Consider the following 14,071-nt stretch of genomic DNA (forward strand, 5'->3'; position numbering starts at 1 on the left):
AAATGCATTTTGTAACAATTAAGACCCAGACAAAAAGATTCGACATGCGACATACATGAGAGTAAACAAAAACTTTTGAGCTTAGGCCATTGTTTTGGCCCATTCAAATCTACTGCAGTATCATTTTCCTTTTTTCTTTTATATTAGACGTCTTTGGGATACCATAACTCTATTTCGCTGGAAAATTTGGTCCTGTTTCATATGTTTTGGTAAGTTGTGAAGTGTTTTACTATCAGTAATTACTAAATGACCGTGTCTTTGTTATAGAAACATTGTGCACGGATTTGGGCTGCAACTATAGATTAACCTTTACAGTTTACACCCTTTTAAAACAAATATCTTTTAGACGCTATGATCTATGTCCCACTCGTTGAAATCTATGTTTGTTAGTCACACGCTACTCGGTCACGTCACATTGAGGGACAAGGCTGACGCGCGGCACCCCTGGAGGTAGACCAAAAGGCTCAGTCTCTCGGCGCTAGTGTAGCAAGGTATCCAAAATATAGCCTACTAAAACAGACCCCAAATTTCAGACCCCAAATTTTGTGGTCATCATTACCCTAACCCTAACCCTAACCCTAGATAGGCAAATTCATGCAAAAAAATATATTAAAAAAATTGACTTGAAAACACATCAGACAATTAGTCTGAACCGAGTCAGGAGCAAATTTGAAGAAATTATATTTTTAAATGTTGTAAAACCAAAGATATAAGAAGAAAACTGACCGAGTATCTGTACTAAAAATCGTACATGTAAAATTGGTCGTATACATTCGACAGCTGAAAATGACGCGCACGGTTGCATTACGTGCGTTCTTGAATCCAAAATCATACTTCACACACACACTCTCGCCATACCGCGAATGGTCCTTCGTGGGGAGCTAGCCGGCTGAGAGTTTGCAGCGATACCAACGCAGCTTTGGAGCTCCGCAGAGCGCCATTTTAGCGGGACACGGAAGGGTTCGCGTGGGAAGGCAGCGGCCTAGCTTTTTGCCCAAACAACGCTAGATCGGCTGCTGGCAAAATGAAAATAACTAAGATCGAGAACATCGTCGGTTTCTTAACTTTTCAGTGAGATAATTCTGAATTCTAATTGAGACTATATAATCAATTGAATCGACAAAGAAACCTCGGTAGAAGTCTTATAAGTTATAACTATACAAAAGCTTGTTTATTTCTTCATTTGACATTTTGTTTTCGACCATTTTTTCGTGCGCGAGTCAATGCAAACTATGTTTTACCAAACTTTCAACACGCAAGGAACGGGGAACACTCGCGGACCTCGTATCAAATTCGTTGCAAAAAAAAAATGTAGTGTAGAATATTGGCGCTGCAATGCGCAGAAATATACTTGAAAGAAACTTAATAAATCATACCTGAATTTTCAGAAAATCGTATTTGTATCAGTGTACCTAGATGTGACTTGTTTATAACTCAGATTTTATGAAGATTTGTCGGGAAAAAATGTCAATTTTTTCCGTTTGGTGGTCATTTCTAGGCTAATATTTAAAAAGTTACTTCAGTAATGGGCCCGGTGTTTCTCTTATCACACTCGCATGTTATTTCTACATAGATTAAACATAGGATGGTTAAGGGTAAGACCGGATAACATTATAAAAAAGATATATCCTTCCAACCTCCCATATCCAAGTTTTGGGCTGATTATTGCCGACCCACCGCAGCAAGGCCATTCAGATTGTCGTACGCGAGCGAAGCGCCCTCTAGTGCCCCATGAATGTGCCTAATTAAATAATCTTTTTTTCAGATTCAGAATCAGAATTCAGATGTTTTCATTTAGCCTTAAGGGCTCCCTCGAAATGTTTTTTATGATATTATTCGAGGAAGCCTTAAACGGCACCCATAGGTCCCACGGAGAGGTAGGTAAACAACAACCAAAATGTGTCCAAAATCACACTTTCCCGCACCCGACCAATATTGGACAGTGGCTATGAGTGTTATTCAGCGCATTATACGGAAGCAGCACATTTACGAAGTGCCAGTCAGAGGTCATCACCATTGTGTAGAGATCGTGAATTCACATGGTACACGTGAAAAGGGAGCTGAGCTGTATCTGGTAAGAAAATTGCTTTTATTTTATTATTTTTACCTCCGATTTTTAAATTCAGGAGGTAATTAGGACTACAATTACAACAAAATTTATCAAAGCCACTGTCCAATATTGGTAAGTGGTAATTGGTAATAATTGGGAAAGTGTGATTTTGGACACATTTTGGTTGTTGTTTACCTACCTCTCCGTGGGACCCTATGGGTGCCGTTTATCATGGGTGCCGGATATCATAAAAAACATTTCGAGGGAGCCCTTAAGGCTATTTTCATCTCCTCTTTTCTTACTTTTTTTCACAGACCATCTTAAAGGTATCATTCCACCATGGTTTTGATAGGAAAGCGATGCCTTTCAGCTTTCTGTCAGAGGGTTTCAAAAATGTACCAACCATCCTTTGTTCTTCCGGAAGGGTCAAAGGTCGCAGACGTTAAATGCAAAAGTCACCGGGTAAGACATTTTCGCATACAACATACATAATAAAGTGGGTCTTTGAAAATTTTTAATGGGAAATTGATGTAAGACTTTATACAAATTCTGATTCTTGATAGAATCCCTTTAGCAGCTCACTCAGGAAGCTTTACTGGGAGGCAAGTAGCTGCAAGGAGTGCCATGATTTGATCTTATTAAATGTTTGAATTGTTTAAAGTAACACTTTGTAACTGAAAGGAAATACCAAAAAAGGCACTTGATCTATATCAAACCCCTTTGGATTTTGTTTTTAATGATTTGTGAAAAATCATTCCAACAAATTATATGTTCCTTTTGCATGTAGCTTATGCTTCTTGGAAATTACAGTATTTTTAAAAAATCATTATTTTGTTTGTTTACTAATGCTTAACAGTTGATGATGGAGGCTGGTCTAATCAGGCAGGCAAGCCCTGGGACTTTTCACCTCTTACCTTTGGCTATGAGGGCACTTGAGAAGCTCATAAAGGTCATTGACACAGAGATGCAAAAGGTTGGAGGTCAGAAGATTGCCATGCCAGGAATGACACCCTCCTCCCTCTGGAAGACCTCTGGAAGGTCAGTGAGTTTTTCTAGAATTAAAGTAGAATATCTTCATCCTATTTGATATTCTTAAAGTCATATCATAACTTGTACTTTCCTGTTACGATCTGGGGTAATATGATACTTATCACTTATTATAAGATATGATATATGATTCTCTCATGAGCTTTTCCAATGTAACTTGTAAGGCAGAAAGAATGATAATATAATATATATTTTTTATATTAGCTGCACAGATACGGAAGATGTGCCAAAAAGATGTCAAAAAACCTGATCTAGATTCAAAGGGACGTTATATGTTCATCTAGATATGAAATAAGTTTTATTCTAACTAATTGACATTTCTTAAATGTCTTTGTTTTGTTTTTCTGCTAGTCAGATATTCAGATTATGGTCCAGAGCTGATAACTCTTCAAGATCGCCATAATGTTGACTACTGCTTGGGTCCAGTGAGTACATTATGATTAATATTTAATTTGTTATTCAGTATAGGTTTGAAATAGATATTTAAAGATTCATTGTAATGCTTACAATTCAGATTCAGGTAATGTTAAGTGAATTCAGTTAGGAATGCTAGTACATGTTTTAGTTATAGTTGAGTGGTGGTTATTTAACCTGACTGCTAAGAAAGCATAAATGCTTGTTAGTAAGTAACCAGCATGTAAGCTTTCCTCTTCCCTCCCCCTCTCCAGCAATCTCTGCCAATGGCGTTTATAGCAGCAAACATGCAATGTTATATTGAAGCTATGTACTGTATACAGTATTTAATTGTAATGGAATAATTAATCCTCACAGAAGAGACAGAAAAGAGAGAGAGAGAGAGAGAGAAAGAAAGCAGGAACACTTTGAATAGAGTTTCCAATATATGTGAGATATCAGTCATTTCTGTAAGTGCCAAGAGCACCTGTTTGCAGTCTAAATAAATGAGGCATTACTGACATTATTAACCGTAAACATTTTTGTTTTTTATTGTTTTTTGTGCAGACCCATGAAGAAGCTGTAACAGATATAGTTGCTGGAGAAAAGACGCTCTCCCACAAACGTCTGCCCATAAAACTGTATCAGGTATGTCCTCAGTGAAATCCACTTCACACCTTGCAATTTGACTATTACTACATTCAAACCCACTGTCTTTTGGAACCAGGAGATTCCTGTTTACAGGCAGGCGGTTGAGAGAATTGAGTAGTTTATGGGTTAAAAGAAATTGAATTATGATTCGATATTGAATTCTTTCTCTTTGAGGACCTAGCAGGTAAAAACATGCATTTTCCCCCGTTATTTTTATGCCTCCGTTACGAAGTAGCCGGAGGAATTATGTTTTCGGGTTGTCCGTCCGTACGTACGTCTGTACGTACGTACGTCCCGTTCTCGTGATCGCGTTATCTGAAGAACCGATAAATAGATTCCTGCCAAACTTTGGTCATGTATGTATCTTGCAGAGTCGATGAACTGATTAGATTTTGGGGTCACGAGGTCAAAGGTCACAGGGCTCATTATGTATGCAAAAACAGCTTGTGATCGCGATATCTGAAGAACCGATTAATGGATTCCTGCCAAACTTTGGTCATGTATGTATCTTGCAGAGCCGATGAACTGATTAGATTTTGGGGTCACGAGGTCAAAGGTCAAAGGTCACAGGGCTCATTATGTATGCAAAAACAGCTTGTGATCGCGATATCTGAAGAACCGATTAATGGATTCCTGCCAAACTTAGATCATTTATGAATCTTGCAGAGCCAATGAACTGAGTAGATTCTTGGTTCATAAGATCAAAGGTCATGGGGCTCATTATGTATGCAAAAATAGCTTGTGAAAGCATTCTCATTAGAACTGACAGATGGATTACTATTTAACTCAGGACATCTTGCAGAGCCAATGAACTGAGTAGATTTTAGGGTCATGAGGTCAAAGATCAAAGGGTCATATATGTATATGAGAAATTGCTTGTAATCACGATATTTTGAGAACATGTTAATGGATTACAATTGAACTTCAATTTGAAAAATTTCTTCCGTTTCGGTTTGTAAAATTGCTCTATGAAGGAGGCATCATTTTCGACTGCGCGCAGTCGAATTCCATCTACATGTAGTTCTCATATAAATTCCTTTATGTTCCTGTGGCTCAGCAGAATCGATGAAAAGTGTAAATACATTTTTTAGCTCATCCGGCCTGCAGGGCCTGATGAGCTTATGCCATGCCGTGGCGTCCTTCCGTCCGTCCTTCCGTCCGTCCTTCCGTCCGTCCGTCCACAGTTTTCAAAATGCTTCTTCTTCGTTATTTTTCAACCAATTTTGATTCTGATTGTTTCATATGATAGGGCTAGGAGGGGGATTTAAAACATCTACGCAGAATCGTGAAATTCATTATCTATGCAAATTTATTCCAAAAATAATTTAAAAATCACAAAAAATGCTTCTTCTCCTTCATATTTCGACCGGTTTTGATTTGGTTTGCCTTATCTGGTAGAGCTAAATTTGGAACACTAAATTTCTACACAGAAATTTGAGATTTTGCTCCATCGATTAATTATGGTAATTTATGCAAATTTATTCCAAAAATAATTAAAAAATCACAAAAAATGCTTCTTCTCCTTCATATTTCGACCGATTTTGATTTGGTTTGCTTTCTATTGTAGAGCTAACTTTGGTACACTAAACTTCTACACTGAATTTTGAAATTGTACTCCTTTAATTAATTATGGTAATTTATGCAAATTTATTCCAAAAATAACAAAAAAATTATTTCCTTTAGTTTTTATTTACATTTCCTTTAGTTTCTATTTAATTTTGTACAGCTAAATGAAATTATGTCCCTTCCAGGGCATCAAATTTTTATTTTTTGACCAGTTCAAAAGTGTACCACATAAAATTTACGATTTTTGTTGTTGCGAGATGCGGATGAGCGCTACGTCATTGACGTTCTGGTTTATACTCCTTGTCACATTTCTGATCATTTTCAAAGAAATGGAAAATTTAATTTTTGGGATTGACCTACTAAGTTCTACCAGCATTAGTACTTCAGTGATGGTACTTGAGCTATGCATAGTGACAATATTCAGGATGTCTTGAAACTATTTACGCACATGACCTATATCATGTCTCCTTACGACAAGTTATGTTAAATTTTTGCCTTTTCTTGTATCAACTTCCATTTTCAAGATCACAAATAAATTTCGAGATGAAATGAGACCGAGATATGGATTACTTCGTGGAAGGGAATTCCTCATGAAAGGTAAGACGTGAAACTCCAGTTAACATTCCTGAACAATGCTCATGTGCCATTCATACAGGTAGCCATGATACATATATAACTGTCTACATCGATAATACAGTTTTGCAATTAGTAGATGGTAGATGGTACAAAAGACCCCAATTTGTGCACATTTGCATGTCTGTTTGGACAGACATGCTAGCTCAGTGTTTAAACAACTCAAAGTGTGTACACTAAGACGACGTTTACAGGTCATTTGCACTTGGTCCAAATGATCTTCACCGTGGCAAATTGTAGTTACTAACTGGCCTTCACGTTTTGAACATTTGTTCATCATCTTTGAATTACTCATGAAAGTGATGTTTCCAGAAACATATTATCTTTCACATAATATATCTAAAAAAAGATAATGTTGGCCATAAGTTTATTTCGGTAAGCTACTCAAATATTAAATCTCGATTATCGTAAGCAACTATATGTACATTTAATCATGGTCACAATATTCATAAAATTCAATGAGTCTCATAGCATCAATTATTTTTCTTCTCTCTTCTCATTATTCCAGATTTGTACACATTTGATTCTAACCTGGAGGGAGCTGAAGAGACATATAGGTCTGTTTGTGAAGCATATCAAAGAATCTTCAGCATACTGGATCTTCCCATTGTACAAGGTACAACTGAACTTCAGTTTGAAAACAGATCCCGTAAATGTTGGGATACAAATAAGTACTAAATAATAGTGGTTAACAGTTTCATAGGACTACTGAGAAAGCAAGTTGCAGAGGCCTTTACATTTTTGTTGTAGGCAAACAGGAAATTTTTGCCTTTCTAAAGCCACTGTCTTCCATATTATTCATAGGACATTTTGGGACCCCGATCAGGAAGAATTAAAGTTGATACTCTAAGCAAATAAATGTCCCTTAATTTGTTACCTACGGCAAGTATATGTTATTTTTAAGTTTTTCAATTACTTAGTATATCACAAAAAAATTCTGTCTACTCGAAATCCTCAATTGAAATGTCTAAAATATCCGCCTCTCTTTGCATAGAAAATCAGTCACGACGCTGGTCTACTATTTATGACCTCACGTCCGGGAGAGAGTATATTCACGTACCCGGATGTTCCATAGCAAACATGTGCAGAGTGATACGATTTTCTGCATGTTTTTTTTTCAAAGGCTGAAAAGTCTAATAAATCATAATTCTATGTACAATTCTTTACCTTCCCCTAGTACTTCATAGTATTAATATCAATTCCCCTTTTAAAAATTATGACATATACATGCCAACGATGTGCTATTAGTCAATATTTTCACCATGTAATTTTTGTTTTGGTGTTGAAATCGGCCCAGGCACGGAGTGAACAGTAGCTGTCTACCCATGCACAGTTCATTACCATAACACTACAGCGATCTCCCGATGGTTTCTTCTTCCTTTTTCCCATGTCTTTCGCCTTCCTTGGCCCTGAACATCCTTCATCTACCAATTCTGACACCGGTAGTCAGGAGCAAGTCTTTGTTAGTTGTTTTTCTTAGCTGGCAACGTCGCTTTCATTCTCTTGCAATTGCCGATAAACATATAACTAGCGCACGTACGTTCCATCACAAGCAAGCAGCGCCTGGAGCAGCGGCTTGGTCTTACCTCCCGATTCTGCTCGCTCCACGAACGTTCATGCAAGAGCCGCATCACTCGCCAAAATATTATAGAGGAAGCGCGCTTGCATGATCTCGTTCAAGTTTGATACAACATAAAATGTTTAACTGGTACTGTATCCTTTTTTGAGGCAGTCACACACATCTATGATAAGTACTATCATAGTTCTAGACCTATTCTTTTTACAAAACTGCTCATGTTCATCTGATGACAATATAATGCATCCGCCTATTCATAAGTGCACGATTTAACTTTAATTACTAAGCAGTAAACTCGTCTTAAATCTCTACCAAATAGGTGAATATGAGGATATAAAAAGAAATCAGCGACTGGAAAATGTTGCTTCGTTATTCTTCATTCAAATGAAAACAGAAAATCTATCAAATATACTCCTTAACAACAACAAATCTAAGCTCTGACAGGATAGCATTTACGTAGGGATATCACTGCCATTCACTCTCACTGAGCTCATGACTCCCGTTCGTGACGTCACGGATAGAGGCCCGACTCTACGTGCACTTCCGGGTTTCAGACTTAGATATTTTGGTAGAGTTTACTCGAATAAATTCATTATTCTAAACTTGTTTTGTCGGGTGGACACCATTTGGTGTTATTATGGGGGTTAAAAGCTCTCTATTTATGTAATTATCTCAGTATTTGGGATTGTCTTAGAGTATCAACTTTAATATTTCAGGAATTCCATATCCAATCTTCTTTCACTTTATTTTAGGTAATATTCAGGCATCCGCGGGTGGCTTTTTATGTAACTCTTTCATGTTATATGCTCTGTGTTGTCATTTCTATTTTGTTTAAACATGAACCTGGAAATCAAATGAAATGCATTGAAAGTTTGATTATGTGGTGTGTAACGAACTGGTCAGTGTATAATCATTTTTTCTTTTCTTTGGTTAATGGTATACATTTTTAGCTGTTGGAGCCACAGGAGCTATTGGAGGATCGTCTTCTCATGAATTCCACCTGTTATCTGAGATAGGAGAGGATCATGTCTACCATTGCTCCAGATGTGGGTATGCAGTCAACCAAGAAACAGTAGGTGAGAATGCTCAAGTCTAGAAGACTCTCTATGGCCTTGTCAATTGTTATCCAATTTCTTACCCTGATGGGAGTGGGGGTCCTTTTCCTGTAAGTTTACCCCGATAAGGATTCATTATTTTCCTCTGCGTGTGTGTTTAACTTAAGTTTTCACAGACCTGTATCAAACAGATATGATTATTCAAGTCGCCATCAAAAAGACGTCTCAAACTGGGGTCTGCTAAGTCAGTTTGTAGGCGAAGACAGAGAGCTGACCGTATCATGGACATTACCGCTAGACCAACTCACATCTCAATACTTCTACTGCTTTAAGCTTTCCTGAATTTATAGTGAGAAGAATAACCCGTCATTTGGCAACAAATTTATTGAATTTCAGTCATTGGTTAATTACTGCACAGCATTAGAAATCGGCGGATGAACACTCTCCCCAAGGATTGTACACAATGAAACAATGTCATACACTTGATTAAACCTAAAAATAATTAGTTTGAAATATTTTAAAATTTGTTAGAGGTGTTGGTTGATATAAAACTCTCTAGGCATATTCCACTATCAAGATTTGGGGAAAGGAAGGAGCAAAATCCATTAAGCAGAGGAGTAAAGTGCGTACGTGTATGCACAATGTTTTACATAAATATTGTATGAACATGGGTGTACCCGTTTGTTGGAAATAGAGGATACATTAAATACCAGAGAACAACTTTTACTTAACCCTGCTTTATCCAATCCAAGGCATTCTGCTCACAATCAGCACTTCAATTTATTTTTCCGCAGAGGGTGTGCCTTCGTGCCGAGATCACCTGTCGACGCCCGACTGCACCATGTCGTTGAGGCAAGGCATTGAGGTGGGCCACGCCTTTTTACTTGGCACAAAGTATTCCAAGACCTTCAAAGCTGACTTCTTTGATAAAGATGGCAAGCCTCAGTAAGTGAAGAGAGATCTTCTCACAGAGTGCTTTCCCTTTGTGTTCAAAGTCTTTGGTCGTACATATCAGAAGAAATTACGTACTTTGTGAAGTCCCGTATTTGTTTTGTCCACATTCTGTTCTTTGTAATGACTAATGTTCAGTTCTTTGTATCCTCAGAAGAAAAAAAACACTTTACAAATCAAACTGTTAATATTATCATCATCATCATTTTCAATTCTTACAGATTAGCTGAGATGGGCTGCTATGGGCTGGGAGTAACAAGGATCCTGGCAGCAGCTATAGAGGTTTTATCATCAGAGAAAGAGATCCGATGGCCACAGATCATAGCCCCTTATCAGGTCTGCATAGTCTCTCCAAAGGTAGGTCTATTCTATAGGGATGACAAAGCCCATTCACACATGAAAAGAGTGAGATTTCACTGTGTGTTGCACTAGTTTATATATGGACTATATATTATTAACTCATTTTATTATGTCATGTCAGTTGACTACATTGTAACACAATTCACAACTTCACACAGCAATAAAATATGTTTTATTTACAAAACAAGACAAAAATGCATGGTTTGTGGGATTTTGTAATGGATATCTCAATCTTACAAAAAAGAAAGTGTGATCTGTATTGCAGTTCAAAAATCAGTTCTTATTTCTCAATAATTACTGTAGTTGAACAATGCATTTTTTGTATAGTTGCATTGTTGGATACTGAGTTATTTTCCATAATGTACAAATCCCATCTGTTCTATCCAGACAACTGTACTTCAGACTGATCTCCCATAAGTTGATACTTCAAATTGTGTTTTACAAAATAATCTTCTTTTCTGCAAGAATCCAAGATGTATTTGCACAAAAATCCCCCTAAAATGCATTGTGTATAATGAAGGACAAACGTCATGCTTTTGTTATTTCACAGGAGGGGGGAGCGGAGAGGTCAGCTATACACTTAGCAGAGTGGCTATATCAAGATGTGTGTCTTCATGTACCACACCTAGCAGCTGACCTGCTATTGGACGATAGGGGTCACATGACGATAGGAAGGAGAGTTAAGGATGCTGCTCATGTTGGATATCCATTGATCGTTGTCGTGGGCAAGAGGGTGAGGTATTTTCCTTATTGGTTAGGTATGTAGGGGATACCTCACCAGGAGGTGTGAAAGGGGAGATTCAAATATGTCTTCTGATGTTCTGGTTGTTGCATCATTCAACTTGTTTTTCATTATTATTCATTACCACAGTGCTACATTATATTCATTAGAAAATTACACATGCATTCAAATTATACATATACATGTTAACCTAATTGCTTGAAAAAGTCAGTATATCAAGAAACATGCTAAAACAGATTCCTCAACTTTTGAGAAGTTGTCAATATTTACTATTGATGAATAATGACTCGATTCTCAACTCAAAACCATTGAAAAGTTAATAACTCTGGTAATCTCTATCCACTAAAAAAATGAGATGCTAAGCTCTGTGTATTTACACATTGCCTACAGGAACCAGGTAGACCCTGTATGAAAGCATACATGTGAATGAGAGAATTCATTAGTACAGGGGTTAACATTGACAAAGATAATGTGACAACTTGGACCTTGATCTTAGTTACTTAGTTAAATTCAATAGGGCTAAACCTATTGTTAAGTATCACCCTCATGTAAGAGCCCTTTTTCTTTTTTGGCTGCTGCCTCCACCAGAAAACATCTACTTAACTGTATATGATATTTTGTATCATTTTCTTGTATATATCTTGTCATTTTTAAGTTCTCCCTTTTTTAAAAACTGCGAGTGAAATAAAATTAATAAATTAATATAATGCTAAAATACAAGACTTAAAGGTAATACAAAGTTTTGGTATGGGGTCATGAATTTGGTTCAAATGAACATATTGGAAGCATATGTGATCCTACAATATTCGGTGATCGTTGTCGCGGTTGAAATCGAGTCGAAAGTTATGAAATTGTAAATAATGAACTCTTCATGTTGTATAGCTCCCTCTCAAGGTCAAAATATTGATTAAACCATAAAACAATGTTGTGGACTAAGATCGACCGATTGGCTATTCCCGTTTGGCAATTACATATCACAACTACATATTCTGAGATTTTCATGGTCGCACTTACCATTGTATGGCCGTAAGCGCTATTTGAAATTTATCCAAATTTACCGGGAGTACCGGTAAATTTTTATATTCAATTTTTCTTGAAAGCAGAAGTGTTTAAGGGACTAAATTTTCTAGTGCTTATAATACATCCACAGGGTCATCCAAAAATATCAACATTTTAAAGAATCACTGTTGAGCCTATTTAAAAAAATTCCCAAAACTTTGTATTACCATTAAATGTACAATGTACATTCACACACAGAAAAAAGTTTTATTTCAAACTGCAGGCTTAATATATTGTTTTTCTTTCTTCCTTTTTTGAATTCTCTCTCTGCCAGGCTCTTGAAGCAGATCCCAAGTTTGAGGTGATAAACACAGCATCAGGAAGCACAGAATATCTGTCCAAAGTGGACTTACTTCAGAGAATGGAAACCATTACTGTGTTATGATGATTAGCTAAGAGCTAGAATGTTAGTCTATCTGCTGAAGTGAAAAGTGGATTCTTTAAAGTTAGTTTGGTGCAAGTTACTAAAATGCATTGAGTCACAATATGCTTACACAGGACTTACATGCTGTGAAGTCCTGCGTAAGCATTTGGTGACTCAATCAAATATACATTTGGTACAAAGAAAACACACTAAAAACACCCACTAAGTTAACTTAGCGAAATGTTGTGGCACAGAAAGACATGTCCTGAATGCAAAATACATTAATTGTTGATAATACCCGTGAATACAAAGTTGGGATTTGAGATATCACAATACTTTGACCTTATTTATTCACAGTCTAGTCCATAGAAGTATTTTGCCAGCTCCATGTCTTCATGATAGGGTTCTACCCCAATGCCACAAATTTTTGGTTTTCCTTAATAATACATTTTGCACGTGGACAAGCCTTTTTGTGCCACTACTTGTAACACTATCAAAAATGGGATTGTTCAAAGCAAGGCCTATTGTAGATCGAAGAGCATTCAGTTCGGTTTGGCTGAACAATTTATTTATCATGATGACGAAATTAAAATTTAAGCATACTTTTACGTGTGAAGACAAGAATTTTCATTCCAACTGTTGCGAAATAGTGTAATTCTGTACTGTTATTGATCTAAGTATCTCATGCTTGATACTTTATCTAACCATCCTCAAGACAAACCCTTGTCTAGATTAGAATGCAAGTGCATAGTGGAAACGACCTTTATGTACTTGCATACAGTTGAACTATATGGACATGTACCAAGGCTTGTTCAAATTATGACGCTGTAAGCTGGCGGTCTAGAAAGCCGTGTACAACAAAGGCCCTACACGTTGTCACTCATATTAATGTTATAAGATACAGCAATGTGACACGCATTACACTTATCTTGTCCCAGGAGTTCACTGCAAGATATATTAATGTGGCTTTGGTCAAACCTTATTAAAACTGTCTGAATTAAAGTGATATTCAGATATTTTTGAGAACAAATATTTTTGAGAACAAATATTTTCAGTGAAGAACGATTTAAGAGGCTATCTTTCCATTTTAGTTGCATTTCATACAAGCTTTTGTCAATTATTTCGGATTGACAGACTGTAATGTATGCCAGAGGTTTGTCCTACATAGCAAGTACAGTTATGCAATTTCCATTCTCACATTCACAAGATTGTGATCACTAATACAGTTGTAACAGGTGAATGAGGTAGGTTTCATGGGAAACTTTGGGAATTACAAATACATGTATGATGTATTAATGTCAATTTTTTTTATCATGTGCTAGGAATAAATCAAAATGCATATATTGATATGCAAAAATCTAAATGTCATTGATGTCAATGTCTTAAAATGTAGTCCATGTTCTTTGTAGCTTTTAAGACACATTTATTCCCAGAAGGTTGAAGGTAGCCTTTTATACCCAGTTATAAAGAGGATACATCCCAAAGAAATAATGATAATAGCATTCGATTTTAGTGAGTGGCTAAGAGAGGGAGTGAAGAGAGTGGCGGAGAGGTTGGATGATGTAGTGGGTGGATAATGATATTAACAGAGAAAAGAACTGGCAAATCTTGAAATTCCTCTTAG

At 36.7% G+C, this 14,071-nt stretch overlaps 1 protein-coding gene across 1 annotated transcript; it reads left to right on the plus strand.

Annotated features, from left to right (window-relative positions):
- Positions 1-127: 127 nt before the first annotated feature.
- Positions 128-13,810, plus strand: LOC578133 (probable proline--tRNA ligase, mitochondrial). The gene is made up of 12 exons (XM_030994878.1): positions 128-209; positions 2,365-2,512; positions 2,907-3,088; positions 3,453-3,522; positions 4,058-4,138; positions 6,232-6,304; positions 6,849-6,956; positions 8,867-8,992; positions 9,766-9,916; positions 10,144-10,279; positions 10,833-11,015; positions 12,358-13,810. The coding sequence occupies exons 2-12, from the start codon at positions 2,390-2,392 to the stop codon at positions 12,466-12,468; spliced, it is 1,344 nt and encodes a 447-aa protein (XP_030850738.1). The 5' UTR covers positions 128-209; positions 2,365-2,389; the 3' UTR covers positions 12,469-13,810.
- The last annotated feature ends 261 nt before the right edge of the window (positions 13,811-14,071 follow it).

The sequence above is a fragment of the Strongylocentrotus purpuratus genome, unplaced genomic scaffold, assembly GCF_000002235.5.
Source record: "Strongylocentrotus purpuratus isolate Spur 01 unplaced genomic scaffold, Spur_5.0 spur5_scaffold_21, whole genome shotgun sequence".
Taxonomy (NCBI): Eukaryota; Metazoa; Echinodermata; class Echinoidea; order Camarodonta; family Strongylocentrotidae; genus Strongylocentrotus; species Strongylocentrotus purpuratus.

What these genes read in the sequence shown, in the direction of transcription:
- LOC578133 (XM_030994878.1), top strand. Translation starts at nt 2,390, where the DNA reads ATGGTTTTGATAGGAAAGCGATGCCTTTCAGCTTTCTGTCAGAGGGTT. An exon ending in TTGACTACTGCTTGGGTCCA is followed by an intron (nt 3,523 to 4,057) that starts GTGAGTACATTA and finishes TTTTTTGTGCAG; the next exon opens with ACCCATGAAGAAGCTGTAAC. An exon ending in GGATCTTCCCATTGTACAAG is followed by an intron (nt 6,957 to 8,866) that starts GTACAACTGAAC and finishes ATACATTTTTAG; the next exon opens with CTGTTGGAGCCACAGGAGCT.